Source organism: Trichomycterus rosablanca, chromosome 1, assembly GCF_030014385.1.
Source record: "Trichomycterus rosablanca isolate fTriRos1 chromosome 1, fTriRos1.hap1, whole genome shotgun sequence".
NCBI lineage: Eukaryota > Metazoa > Chordata > Actinopteri > Siluriformes > Trichomycteridae > Trichomycterus > Trichomycterus rosablanca.
The window spans coordinates 52979033-52994659 of record NC_085988.1 but is presented as its reverse complement, the minus strand read 5'-3'; the positions used below and the strand labels follow the sequence as shown (position 1 = coordinate 52994659).

The 15627-nt window shown below is 38.5% G+C and overlaps 1 protein-coding gene across 2 annotated transcripts in view; it reads left to right on the top strand.

Moving 5' to 3' along the window:
- cacna1c (calcium channel, voltage-dependent, L type, alpha 1C subunit) overlaps window positions 1-15627 on the top strand; it is a 243825-nt gene that overhangs the window by 149802 nt on the left and 78396 nt on the right. For both annotated transcript variants that reach the window (XM_062994612.1, XM_062994606.1), the window contains exons 27-29: window positions 6680-6881; window positions 14693-14851; window positions 15042-15152. In XM_062994612.1, the coding sequence (XP_062850682.1) occupies window positions 6680-6881; window positions 14693-14851; window positions 15042-15152 (472 nt within the window). The remainder of the gene's footprint in view (window positions 1-6679; window positions 6882-14692; window positions 14852-15041; window positions 15153-15627) is intronic.

The window sequence follows — 15627 nt, the reverse complement described above, 5'->3', positions numbered from 1 at the left end:
CTTATTAGCAAGCTGTCTGCTATCTGTAATATTTAATACTTGGCTTGCAATGGCTACAGCATCATTTGGATGTAATGAGTAAAGAGTTCTTTTTTTCTCTATAAGCTCTATAAAATCAAGTCCCATTCCCTTGGATGTTTAAATTCTTTAGATATTCAGTCCTGTGTGGCTGCATCTAAGGGAACATGGCTGACCTATATTCGAGATTCCTTGATTACACCTTCTCTATTCTGTACCTTTGATTATACAATTCGCATCTGAATGCGCCTAGAAAAAGGTGCTTTACCACTAGTATGGTCAGAATCCTCATCAGATGAAAAGGATTCCGATACATCAGAGTGGTCAGTTTCATTAGTCAAGGAAATCACAGCTAATTCTGGATATAGCTTATTTGATGCTGGAGGATTTTCATCCTCTGTGTAGCATGGCTGACCTGGCAGGGGGGCTACAGGTGGGGGGCGGCACTGGCCTGGCAGGGGGGCTATAGGTGGGGGGCGGCACTGGCGTTTCGACTTAGATATGCATTTAGCATGTTGCTGCTCAATATCTGTCAGTGAACGCTGAGGTTTTTCACATGTTCTCTGGGCATTTATAGCAGCTGTTTTTTGCTTTTTACACTCATAGGTTAGTTCTGCAATCTTTTCATCAGCGTCTTTTAACTTGTCATCCAAAGATTTCAACTTGTATTCCCAGTATTGCTTATTAACAAAAAGACATTCTTTGACTGAGTCATGCTTGAGGCCATAGCCTAAAGCTGTTTTGCACTCAGCAGGAGTCCATACCTTATCTACAGAGAAACCTTTGGATGAAAAGTACTGACTTATCTTTTGTTTATTAACGTGTTTCTCCACTATGTTATTAAGTAACTTTTCGAAATACGAATCAGTCCACTCAGGCATTTCAGTCCCTCCCTTAACTAAGGTGCTACTTTTATAGTTAAAAGGTTTCCAGGAGTTTTTACCAAGACATGGTAATGAACATTCTAAACATGGTGAGGAAGCAGAAAAACAAACAAACAAAGAAAACAAAACCAAACTTTCCCTACTGACTGGGATTGCAGCAGAACAAAGGCACTACAGCAGTAAAAAAGATTGCACTCCTTTTAAAGAAGGTGATAGTTACAAACACTTTACCAGTAACCTACAGAATTCTCAAACAGCAATAAACAGATTACTCTAACAGTAATCAACAGAATTCTCAAACAGCAATAAACAGATTACTCTAAAAGTAATCAACAGAATTCTCAAACAGCAATAAACAGATTACTCTAAAAGTAATCAACAGAATTCTCAAACAGCAATAAACAGATTACTCTAACAGTAACCAACAGAATTCAACAACAGATTACTTTCAAATGCAGTAACAATCAAACTTCTCTTCTTTTGGAGAAAATACCAGTTACAATCAGTTACAATGCATTAAAATCTTCCCTTTTACAAAGAGGCTAACAGTTACCACCAGTAACACAATGCATTAAAATCTTCCTTTTGTCAAAGAGGATAACCTTTACTGACTTCACTTAGGTTCAAAATGGTGTTTACTCACCGAGTAGGTTTCAGTTTGCCATCCGGGTAACGGCACCAAGTTGTTAGAAATTCAGCATACAGGAGCCAGGTCTTCATCCAAAGAGTCTTTATTAACACATAGAGGTGTATGGGCACAGCTTGGAAGACCGACAGAATCTGACTAGGCATATTCTGGGGAGACTTTATATACACAAGAAATGAGGGGAAGAATTACAGAGATCAAAGTGAAGATGAGGAAGGGTGATCGGGGGGGTGCTGGAAGGGTGTTGGTTTTATAGTGGGTAATACAGGAGACAAGGATCAAAGAGAAGATGAGGAAGGGTGATCTGAGGGGTGGGGTACTGGAAGGGTGTTGGTTTTATAGTGGGTGATATAGGACAAGGGTGAACAAAAGGGTTTTTGGCATTGTGAACAAATGGTGGCGCAATTAGGTGTGGGTAGACAGGATTTAGGGGTTTGTAGGAGACGGGAAAGGTGAATCTCTAACCTGTCATAGTACATGGGTGCATCAGTGCCCATGACATGGGTAACTTGCACACATGTGAAGGTTCCATTGGCGTGTAGTGTTAATTGGATTAAAATAATGATCGATTAATTAATTATATAATTAATTAATTATATAATTAATAGCCTTTATTACGGAGCACCACCAGCGATTTTAGATTTAAAGGTTGACCGCTGGAAACCTAAGTTTTAAAATATCATACGTAAACAAGTCTAATTTCTCTGATTGTAAGTTCTTTAAAATGGATTATTTTTCACATCAAAGCAATTAAAAACACTGTGCCAATTTGCATAAAATGATAATGTTTATTAAACGAACAATAACACTAAGAATACAATGCTTACTACCTAAATGGCTTAGATGTGCCATTATGTAAAATTAGGTTGAGATTTACAATGGGATGATGGAAGGAAACCCTTCTAAGATCTAATTAAAGAGTATACGCGAATAGTGAAACGAATAAAACATTTGTAGTGAACCCAACTTTTAACAAGAGCATGGAAGTGTTACCTGGAGAATTTTGGCGGCAAAAAGTAGAATAGAGGAAGGTCCAGGTTTTAGATCATCTAGCGGTGGTCCTCGTCGACTCTGATTCAAAGGCCCTTTGGTCCATAGAACGATGGCGTTCCCACCGTCTCTTCACCGAAGAATCTCGAACCCACACGCGTACAGGGATGTCCTCCTGGCCAACTGATGCACCTTTTTCGCGCTTTGTCTCCCAACAGGTCCGGATTCTCCGGTCACCACATGCTATTTCCTTAAAAAGTTGGATTCCTACCCGCGGTCGAATAAGGACTTTGTTTGTCCAAAAGCGAACTTTTGTATGACCCAAACTTGCGAATGCTAATGGTTAGCCGGCATGCTACCATGCAGTTTTTCTCAGAGGCCTGGTTGACCTCTTTCTCCAATTACTCCATCTTCCCTTTGTTCTTGGAAAACTTACTACTTACTTAAAGCCCGCCTTGAGTTTTTAAACCTCTCCAAGAAGGGTGGAGTTACCTAAGGCAGAGCCAATAAGTTTAAATTTCTCTTTGAGGTCATGTGGCGACAGGGCTCCTCCCACCATGTACTTTTAACTACTGACAACCAGCAGGTGGCGCTAAGATACACCAATACATGAGTTGATTAAATTTACAAATTAAGTTTGTAAAAGTTAGATCTTTGTGGAAGTTTTCTAAATCAACTCTTAATAGTACCTAAAATTATACAAGAAAATCTTAAGTCATTCATGGATTATACCGGTACCACATACAAAAATTACACATATTGAATCAAAGCATACAGTTCGGATCTTCACATCTTTAACACTTGTATGAGGTCCATGAAGAGTAAATAAAACAAATAAAACCACACGTCACTTGTATCATAACACATACAAATTTGTAAAAGTAATTGTTAAAAGGTCCTTTGGTTAGAATGAACTTATTTTAGTTCATTTTCCATATTGTCCCAGTCTCTGAATTCTAGTGTGTGTGTGTGTGTGGACGCACACACAGTCTCTGGGGGTCGTAAAAGTGGATTAGGTGTGTGGGGTTGAAAGCCTCTTCTACCCTTTACAATGTCTGTCTCGGAATGGAATACACACTTTCCAGGTCTCTAGCATCCTTAAAGGTAAACAATGGTGGGTCTGGCCAGACTTGCCGGCACCCAAAAGCTGAACTTAATGTCCAGATTTGGTGGGGCCCACAAATTACCTTGGCAATTTTAGAGCTATTGACCAGTCGTAAAGATCCCCTGGGGATTAACATGTCTCTGTCAAAGGTTTTAGGGTTCCCCTCTGTGGGGTTGTAAACTTGGAGGCATTCCACCGGGAGAACGTCATAAACAGTCTTTGGAGATAAACCGTCGCTGGAGATCTCAATATGCAGAGAAATTGAAGATAACGTCCAGTTTTAATCCAGTAATAAGTCTTTCAATCACGTTTCCGCTACAGGCGTATAACGGGATTTTGGAGAGGTCATATGCTGCCATTAATGCAATGTTTTTTCCCAGAAAGTCAATGGTTATTTAAGTAAAACAATGGTGTCACACATTCAACTAAAACTACAGCAGCTTGGCTTTATAGACACAGAGTGCATGTGCTTCACTAAACATGCAGATGCAGTGCAGATCTGTTTTCTATTAAAAATGTATAACCCATGCAGGTGTTTGGGTGGCACAGTGGTAAAATACGCTAACCCACCAGTGCTGGGATCTCAAGCTCTCATTTTAAATCTGAGCTTGATTATCAGCCAGCCAGGCATCTACACAAACACTCGATTGGTTGTGTGTCTGTAAGGCCTGGGACAATGGCTAACAGGTTTTTCTGCAGTTGTGGCCTCTGCTGACTGATTGATAACACCTGCATAGTGGGAAGGTAGTAATGGAGATTGGTGCAGGACCCTCCGTGTGCAAAACAGATCCCCATATAAACCCGCCTCGTGCAGGTGAAAAGATGAAGGCTGTAATGTACTTGGTCGGAGGGGGTATGTGACAGCAATTCTCCTCGGTCAGTAGTGGAGGTGTACAGCAGTGGAGACAAATTACGATCAGGTAATTTGATATGACTAGTGTAGGAGAAAATTAGGATAATATGCTTAAAAAATACAAGAAAATACATTTCTAGAAAAGAAGTTAGTACAGTTCAATATACCAGTTCAGTATACCAGATTCAGTTTTGAAGTGGAAAATTGGAAAGTAGAAAGTGAAAAACTGTAATCTGAAGATTTGGTTTTAGTAAGAACATGTTTCTACTCAAGACAGGCGATTTCTTCATGCCATCTGAAACACATAAGTTAGTGTGCTGCTTGGATAAGAGCATGTGTTGAAAGAGGTCTTTTACCAACAACCATGCCATGGTCAAAATGATCTGGATCACATTTTTTTCTCAATTCTGATTCTTAAATAAGATGATTTTATTAATTGCACTTTTGCTAAGTTACTGGCAGATTATTACATGAATGAGCAGGTATTTAGGTGTTCATAATAAAGTGGCCTGTAAATGTGTATGGATACAAAAATTATTAAAAATATTTTTTTGTAAAGAAAAAGCACTTCACACAGAGACCAAAACATAATCTCAACTGTAACACATAGTGTGGGACTGCTTTGCAGTTTTAAAACCTGAACAGCTTGTTGTAATTGAGGAAATAAAGAAGATTTCAAAAGCCCCATAGTGTGATGCCTAAATGAATGTTACAACAACAGTTCACATAACCTTTTTGGCTTGAATGTAAATAATTATTTTTAAATAAATAAATTGTGGAATTATTAGTTTATGAATGTGTTTATGATGACTTAAATGAAGATAAGACAAGATTTTGTAATTATTTAATGCAGATATCTATGTATTTTTTAAAGGGTTTACAAACTTTTTTTTTTGTAACTGCACTTGTTACAAGACATTAGGACCACACTCTTAATATGCTTCTTGATTAATTGTTGGTGGAGACTCACTACAACAGCTTGTGATCACCCCTTGCTGTTTCAGAGAAACTTTAACCCAGTCATCTGTCCTTATCAAAGTCTCACTTATCTCTACCCAAATTTGCTGCATTCAACATTTGTATTACGAGTAACTACCATCAGCCCAACATCTGTTATATCCGTTATGTACATTTTAATACACAATTGCTATGAAATGTGCATTTTGGGAGTTTGGTCCTAATGTTTTTACTCATCAGTGTATAGTAGGTCTTTATTGGTAAATGATTTCAGTGGATAAAACTAAACAAATGTCCTGAGATTAATTATGAGTTTATTATAATTAGGGCTGTCGAAGTTAACGCGATAATAACGCATTAACGCGACCTCAATTTAACGCGATTAAAAAAATTAGTGCCATTAACGCAAATTCTAGTTCATGTTGACACTTGACTGGTAGAACAAACGTTTTAATGTCGGACTTGCCACCGTTTTTCATTTGCGGTTTGTTAACATAATGTAACCGATCGTGGTAGTGATGCACTTGCATAATAAAGAAATAAATACACGCTATATTCACAAGTTGTCGGGAGCAGAACACTTTATTAACTTAATTAACTTCTTCTTCTGTACCGAATACCGGAAAGCTGAGTCGAGCACGTTAGTTCATGAACTATGGAAGCCCCAAAGGGTCAAAACACACTCACTTCGTGTAGAAACGTCCATCAAACCATCGTCACGATACAACCACAGACAAGTCTGATACAATAACTACGCCTTATCCCACCTAAAGCACCGCTGATCTACAATGTTTGCTGATGGAGAAATTCTAACCTACAATCTGACATTTACTGCCTAGTATGTGAGTGAATAAAACTCCCTTACAGTTTTCTCTTGTCCCAGCAGTTTTTAACATAAGTACATTTAGCATAAAATGTGTTCACCATTTTAATTGTAACATTTCACTTAAAAATCCTTGTTTTCTATAACATTTACACAGATTTTTTTTAATGCGATTAATCGCGATTAACTATATGAAATTCTGAGATTAATCGCGATTAAAAATTTTAATCGTTTGACAGCCCTAATTATAATGTTTATTATAGTCATACAACAAAAGTACATAAGATTTTTGTAGACCGTTAAAGTTCAAGCTGCACTGTTTCCTTTACATTTCTTTTAGTAATATCTGTTATGCAATGTAAATGCACAGCCATTCTAACAATGTATCTTTTTTTACTTGTAGGCTTCTGTACAGAGCCATAGATTCCCATGCTGAAGATATTGGCCCCATTTACAACTTCCGTGTGGTCATCTCCATCTTCTTTATCATCTATATCATTATCATCGCCTTCTTCATGATGAATATCTTTGTCGGTTTTGTCATTGTTACCTTCCAGGAGCAGGGAGAGCAGGAGTACAAAAATTGTGAGCTAGACAAAAACCAGGTATTTTATTTATTTTTAACTGTGCTATAGAACAAACTATATTTGTTTTTTACACACACAGTTAATACACATAACCAAGGCTGCCATGGCTGTATTTACATACAGTCACCCATGGTAATGAGGGATGAAAAAGTCCTTAAAAAAAGCTCTGTAAGTATAAGAGGGTAGATTGCACCTCACTACTGATGTAACAGGTGTCAAAATCAAAAATGGTAAAGGAAAGATAAAAGGAGACTGAGCACGACCCTGACCAGGAAAAAGTGGTGAAGAAAAGAAAGAAAAGGATTAAGCATAAATTAAAATTGATTGTCAGAACAGGGTAAGCTGCTTGGAGCACTTGCGACAACCAAGTGTTTCGAAAATAACAAAGAAAGAAAACTGGGGATGGCAATGCACAACCGGCACCCCACTCCACTAAATGGTGCAGCCAGGAAGTTGTCTTTGTAATGGCCAAAAAGTGCAGCTACACCCGTTTTTTTTTTTTTTTTTCTTGACCTATTATGAATTCCTAAATAAATTGCCAATGCACTCTTGGAGTAATTTTGGTCAGCTACTTCTGGAAAGATTTGCCACTGTATCAGTTTTTTTACTTAAAGACATTGGTTCTTACTCTAGTTCACTAAAATCCTGTAGCTTTAGGACTCCAGTAAACTAAAGTAAGCGCCATTGCATTAGCATGAAAAAAAAAAACTTATAATGATAAATGTTTTTAACCCTTTCAGTCTAATATATTTCAATACATTCATATCTCAATATATCTTGATTGTTGCATAGTGTGGTGCTTGTTGAAGCCTTTTTAATCTATTTAACATTGCTTAAAAAAATATTTTTAAAGAATATTTAGCTTCAACAGGAATTGTGAGTAATGTATTCATTATATGAAGATGTATTTGTGATCATGTAGGTATTCATATATTGGTGGTGGTGTAACATGCCCACCTGCCATGCCCACGCTGGTTGGCATTGGTGTAGCATCACAGATTAGTGGAATGTGCAATACTCGTAAAACTGTACTTCAAGCAATCTCGGCACCTAATCAGATGTTACATGCTGCACCTAGGGGCAGTTCTTGGGAGTCCTATGAATACTCCCTAACTGTCTGTTTGTTTGTCTTCTTTGTTTTTTGTTGTTGGTCACCCCTGCGTGACAACTGTCAGGTATTTGGAGAGGGAAGTTGAAGTATTTATTTATTTATTTTTATTGATTAGGATTTTAACGTCATGTTTTACACACGACGTGTGGTTACACTCATGACAGGAACGGTAGTTACTAGTTACACAAGATTCATCAGTTCACAAGTTTAATGTCGAACACAGTCATGGACAATTTTGTATCTCTAATTCACCTCACTTGCATGTTTTGGACTGTGGGAGGAAACCCATGCAGACATGGGAAGAACATCCACACAGAAAGGACCACCTGGGAATTGAACCCAGGACCTTCTTGCTGTGAGGTGATAGTGCTTCCTACATAAGTTGAAATATTTAAAGTTATTACAGTTAAAGTCACAAGTTTACATACATTTTTAATAGACGAGTCATTGCCATTTTTTTCAAAAAAAATGTTTGATAAAAAGAAAAAGTTTTTTTTGCTCCCCCCAATTTAATTTAATGCTATAATTTCTCTGTCACACATATGAAGTCACTGGCCACCAGTGGATTTTCATACATCGCAGGAGTAGACAAACTTATCTGTCTTTTTTTGCTTTAGACACATGTCTAGCCAGGCCAGTTGCACCCCCTTACACATAATTTCTTCCCCTAAACATCCCACATTGGTTGTCTAAAAAGGACAATTTGTCAATATGGTCAGATGAATTTTAAGAAATGCCAAAAAACAGGACTGCCATAAATTAGAAGCTGCTGGAACAGAGGTGTTACTGTCCACAGTCAAGGCGAGAGTTTTACAGTTCTATGTGCTGTCATGCAAGAAAGGACCCCCTTTTTCAAAATCAGGAACTTGAAATTGGCCTGATGTTATGGACAAACAAAAATTGATCTAGAGTAGAGTTGTTTTTTTTGTTTTTTTGGATGAAATTTGATATTCATGTCAGTGAATTCTGAACATGTAAGCCAGTTTTGGAACTGCTTAACCAGTTCTGGAACTGCTTAATTAGGCTACTATTTTTATGTCAACCCCATTGAAGGTAAATTGGAGATACTAAAATTGTCCATGACTGTGTTTGATATAAACTTGTGTGAACTAATGAACCTTGTGTAATGAATAACTACCATTCCTGTCATGAATGTAACAAAAGTGTAAAACATGACGTTAAAATCCTAATAAAAACAAAACAAACTGCATTTCAGGCTTGCAGCAAATTGACGTCTTCAATTTAGGGCTAGTAAAGTGATTTAAAAAACTAAATAATGATGTGATTTCAAACAGGTGATATCAACAGGGGATTATAATTATGATTTCGTACAAATGCAGTATCTAGGAAATGCTTCGTGTTTTAGACGCAAGGATGGGCAGAGGATCTCCACTTTGTCAACAAATGCATGAGAAAATTATTGAAATGTTTAAAAACAAGCAAAACTCACTACAGTGCATAAAATCATTAAATATGTTCAGGAAACTTTTAATGCATAATGGGCAAGGCCAAAGGCTTAAACTGGCATTGGAGGCATCTAGGGTGGACAATCACACAGTGGAAGCGTGTATTGTGGTCAGACGAATCAGTATTGCAAATCATTTTTTGGAAGACCAAAGATAGCAAGAACCATTCAGACTGTTATCAGCAACAAGATTGGTCATGGTATGGGGTTGTGTTAATGCCCCTGGAAAAGGTAATTCACACGTCTTTAATTGGCAGCATTATTGTAGTACATTGAGGTTTTAGAGCAACCAATGCTGTCTTAAGGCCTGAAATGCAGGAATAGATGTATATTAACAAACAAAAATATATAGGGTTCATACTGTCTGCAATGAAATAAAAGTCAAAGTAAATTGATGAAGTAAAATGCCACATTTAATACTACTTTGAAACAAGTCTTTATTTGTGACAACCTTAAACACAACCACCTTTAATTCTGCTTACCTAAATTATTTTTTTTATTTTTTTTATTTATTTTTTTAATCATTTTTCCCTGCTTATGCCATCCTGGGTGAATGTATTATGGTTAATAGTTAGCTTGGATTGGCTTACATTGACTAATACATACATAATGTATTACAAGAAATAATATCACCCCTAAAAACATGAACAAAACACACATTTGATATTTAATTCTACATATTAAAAGTTATTTTAATAACAAGTACAATGCTTTAAAGAAAAACAACTTACATCTTTACAATAAACATAAATGTTTCTTAAATCCATGTGTGTAAGAAAAATGTTTTCAGTCTTAGAAATATTGTGGAGTTTGGTAGTCCCATTTATATTTTGTTTTAATTTTCTGTTAAGAGATCAGGAATACATCATATTTTATCCATAACTTGGGTATAAATCAATATATTTACACACAAGCCTCCAAGAAGAGGAATGTTGAGAGTTGGCATCCCTGGCGAACTCCCATCCTCACTTCAAAGGCATTGGTGAGTTCCACGGACACTCTGCAAGTCATCCCATCATACGAGTTCTTGATGATGTTGACTATCTTGGCTGGCACACCATAGTGACACCATTGGAAGGTTCCAAAGGGTGTTTCTGTCCAGACTGTCAAATGCCTTCTCATAATCAACAAAATTGATATAAAGAGAAGAGTTCCACTCCAAGGACTGTTCGACAATGATGCGCAGGGTAGCAATCTGATCTATGCAGGAACGGCCTTTCCGGAAGCCTGCTTGCTGGTCCCTGAGCTGAGTGTCTATGTGGTCCTTCATTCGGTTCAGGATGATTCTGTTAAATACTTTCCCTGGTATGGACAGTATGGGAGTGTTAGCCCTCTGTAATTGGTACAGTTGCTAAGGTCGCCCTTCTTTGGTAGTTTGATGAGGTACCCTTCCTTCCACTCTGATGGTACTTGCTCCTCCTCCAAGATCTTCTCAAACAATGGGAACAACATCTCCACAGTTGTGTCCACATCCACCTTCAATGCCTCTGTTGGTACGCTGTCTGGGCCCGCTGCCTTGTTGTTCTTCAGCTGTCCGATAGCTTTCCGAATCTCCTCTCTAGTAGGCGTACTGCAGTTGATTGGGAGATCCTCGGCTGGTGGCGGTATGTCTGGCGGGTTTGGTGGTGCTGGTCTGTTCAACAATTCTTCAAAGTGCTCTTTCCATCTGTCTCACTGCTGTTCCTCTCCCATCAATGTCTTTCACTGGTCTGTCAGGCTTGCTGAACTTTCCTGACAGCTTTTTCATGGTGGTGTACACTTCCTTAATGTTTCCGTTCTTTGCAGCCTCTTCTGCTTCTTCTGCCAGGCTGTCGAAGTAACTTCGCTTGTCAGCTCTGATGCTTTTCTTCACAATCTTGTTGGCTGTTGTGTACTCCTCTTGTGTTTTTGCCTTTCCCGCTCTTGTTTTGCTGTTGTTTACTGCTGTTTTCTTTACTTGCTCCTTTCTATATTTGATCTTCTTCATAGTCTCTGTTGACAGCCACTCCTTATGCTGGTACTTCATGGGCCCAAGAACTTCGCTGCATGTTGTTGTCACAGCTTCTTTCACTATCTTCCATCTGCTGTCTACTGTCTCCTCCTCTTTCATCAGTTCCTGCAACACTTGGAACTTGTTGCTCAAAGCCACTCTGAATTCTTCTTGCTTGTCTGAGTCCCTCAGAGAACATGTGTTGTACTTGTGGCGCTGTGTTGTCGATGCCATCCATTCCTTCTTCAGTTTCAGCTTCAGTCGTGCAACCACCAAGTGGTGGTCTGATGCGACATCTGCTCCTCGCTTCACCCTCACGACCCGCAGGGATCTCCTGAATTTATTGGCGATGCAGATGTGGTCTATCTGGTTTTCAGTGGTGCTGTCTGGTGACACCCAAGTTACCTTGTGTATCCTTTTGTGCGCATGGACACTACCGCCGATCACCAGGTTGTTGAGAGCACACAGGTCTGCAAACCTCTCCCCATTTTCGTTCATGTTCCCGAGCCCATGCCTGCCCATCACTTCTTCGTACCCGGTGTTGTCGCTGCCCACTTTTGCGTTGAAGTCTCCCATGAGGATATTGACATGTCTCTCACTGAGGTTTTCCAGGATGGTCAGAAGTGATCTTTTTCCTCTTTTGAGCTGTCATTTGTAGGTGCATAGCACTGCACTATATTCATGATGAATCTCCTCTTCTTTGTTCGGAAAGACACTGTAATGATCCTTGGACAATGCGCTTCCGATCCGATGAGCGCTCTTTGTGCTTTTTTGGACAGCATCAGTGCTACTCCCTGTGTGTGTGGGGTGTTGTCCCCCTCATGTCCCGAGTAAAGCAGCATCTCCCCTGTTGTCAGTCTTTTCTGTCCTGACTGTGTCCATCGTGTTTCGCTGATTCCAAGCAGGGCTAGTTTGTAGTTACACATTTCTGCAGAAACTTGCGCGGTCTTCTCTGTTTTGTACATGGTCTATGCACCGATGTTGATTGATGCCCTGGCGGAGAGCAGGGTAGTCTGCCTTGTAGCTTCCGATTTCCGTCTTTCACCACATGGCGTCATACTTCTTCTTAACAAAGATCCCTCTCTTCCCAGGACTAAGGTTTGTTGATCTCCTTTTGGCGTTTTTGTAGCTAGCTTTATAGCCCCACGCCCAACCCTCTTACTTTTTCAGCCGGGCTTGGGACCGGCCTTGGCGGAGTTGGAAGAAGTTTGGAACCACTAAAAATCTTCCTAGATCTGGCTGCCCGGCCAAACTGAGTGATCAAGGAACAAGGTGAGCAGTGTGTCACTCTGACAGCTCCGTGGTTCACAACAAGATTCTCTGGTCTGATGAAACCAAAATTGAACTTTTTGGCCTGAATACCTAAATAAGTGTCATGTCTGGAGGAAACCAGACACCACTCATCACCTAACTAATGCCATATCTACAGTGAAGCATGGCGGTGTCAGCATCATGATGTGGGGATGATTTTCAGCAGCGGGACCGGGGCGACTAGTCCTGATAGAGGAAAAAAAGAATGCACCTAAGTACACCAAGATCCTTGAAGAAAATCTGCTCCAGAGTGCTCTGGACCTCAGACTGGGGCGAAGGTTTACCTTCCAACAGGACAACGACTCGAAGCACACAGCTTCGAAGAGAAAAGAGAGAAGAGAAAGTCTGTGAATGTCCTTGAGTGGCCCAGTCAGAGCCCAGACCTTAATCCAATTGAACATCTGTGGAAGGAGCTGAAAATAGCTGTACCGACACTCCCCATCCAACCTGACAGAGCTTGCAAGGATATGCCAAGAGGAATGGGCAAAAATGTCTAGAAACAAGTGTGTCAAACTTGTAGCCTCTTTCCTAAGATGCCTTGAAGCTGTAATTGCTGTCAAAAGTGCATCCACCAAGTATTAGGCTAAGGGTGTGTACAGATATGTAACACCTAAATAAATGATATTTGTCAGTAAAATTAAATTGCATATTTTCTAAACCTTGTTTACACTTCGTAATTATTGGCGATTGTGTGTAGATGTTTGAGGCAAAAAAAGATCTATTATAGAATGACTCTGTAATGTAATAAAACGTGTAGAAGGTGAAAGGGGTGTACAGACTTTCCGGCTTGACTGTACCATGAGTACCATGGACTCTATCACGTTTAGCAGAAAATAAATCAAACCATGACTCCCTCAGCATGCTTAAATTGGACCAAGGTTGGATGATCTAAATCACACCTCATACTAAACACTAAAATAGTTCAGAATCATTGTTCATGGCAATCCCTGTACTCTGACATAAATCCCATAGGAAAACAGTAAGATGAGCTAAAGTCTGGAGGATGTAAAGAGTTGTTTTTTCTTTTGATCATTGTACTTCCCATATAGCATAATGTACAAGTACAAGCAGTATAGAATGTTTTTGCAGCCTGTTTTGTTTGTTTATTTAGGGGTGCCAATATTTGTGGTCTAAATTGTGGTGTGTATGTCATAAATAATGTATAAAAAAAGTTGTGTTATGCAGATTAAGCTGATTCTTCAGTTGCATATTATCATTTGTTTTAATGCTATATGACAATTTTATTAATTACAATTTGAATAGTTTATTAATTTAAACCTTGTTTTTATGCAAATGTACAGGGTGGACCATTTATATGGATACACCTAAATAAAATGGGAATGGTTGGTGATATTAACTTCCTGTTTGTGGCACATTAGTATATGGGAGGGGGAAAACTTTTCAAGATGGGTGGTGACCATTAGTGACAGTTTTCATGCGTCCACATTTTGGCAAATCCAACACTGAACCAGTTTCACGAAACTTGGCAAGCAGTTTGCTAACTGTAGCATGGGAGATGGGTGGTCTCGTAGGGTGTCTTGCATTGAAATCTGCTGCAATGACCCGGGTACTGCGTTCACCAGACATCAACACAATTTCTATCCGCTACTTACGTGTTAACCTCTGCGACATGTCAATGGCTGTTACGTTAAAACCAAGCACACCATTGTTTTTCTTGTGAAATTCTCAATAAGTTTGATGTGTCACATGACCCTCTTCCCATTGAAAAAACTAAAGTTGGATCCAAAATGGCCGACTTCCAAATGGCCGCCATGGTCACCACCCATCTTGAAAAGTTTTCCCCCTCCTATATACTAATGTGCCACAAACAGGAAGTTAATATCACCAACCATTCCCGTTTTATTTAGGTGTATCCATATAAATGGCCCACCCTGTATTGAGTAAGGCCCATTGCCTGTCTATATCATTATCTGTGTGTATATTTGTTTGTGTTTAATATTTCCATGATATAGCGGCAGTGTGTGGAGTATGCTCTTAAGGCTCGGCCACTACGTAGGTACATTCCTAAAAACCCATACCAGTACAAGGTATGGTATGTGGTCAACTCCACCTATTTTGAATACCTGATGTTTACCTTAATCCTACTCAACACCATCTGTTTGGCAATGCAGGTAAGTTTGCTTATATTTATTGTTGTATAGCTTTAAATAATGTATTGTAAATGGACACACTAGATTTTAATTAAATTGACTAAGTAATAATTATATAAAAGTGCAAAATAATTTTGGGTATTTGGGTAGACTTGGATCTAACTAACAACTTCTATATAAACATATTTTTATGAGTTTTATCTCTTTATAGCACCATGGTCAGTCACCATCCTTCAACAAAGCCATGAACATCCTCAACATGCTCTTCACTGGTCTTTTTACTGTGGAAATGATTCTTAAACTTATTGCCTTCAAACCAAAGGTACAGTCTGCTCCCTATTCATGCAAAAAAAGTCAAGGTTAATTTAAGACCCAAAATGTCATTGATTCGTTGCTTCAAATCTTTTAAGTTTGCTTAAGCTTTAAATTTGTTTTTATTAAATTAAACCACATGAAAAAAGGTTTGAAATGAAAAGAGGTTTAAAAAATTAAGAGACCTAGTTTTACAGTCTAATAAATTGATGGTATTTTAATATTACTTTAATTTTTTACACGGTTTACAATGTAATAACTCAAAATTGTTATTGTTAATTGTTATTGTTATTATATTTATTACACTGTAAATTACAAATGCAATAACAACCTCTGCAAAATGTGGGTTTAGTCAACTGAGAAACCTTATGCTGTTTTGCAGCTCTGTGTGTCATATTTTTTTTTTTTTTTTTTACTTTGATTTAAACATTGTCACTTTGTAAAAATGAATTATTTCATAACGTGTGATATGGTCCATTTAGTTT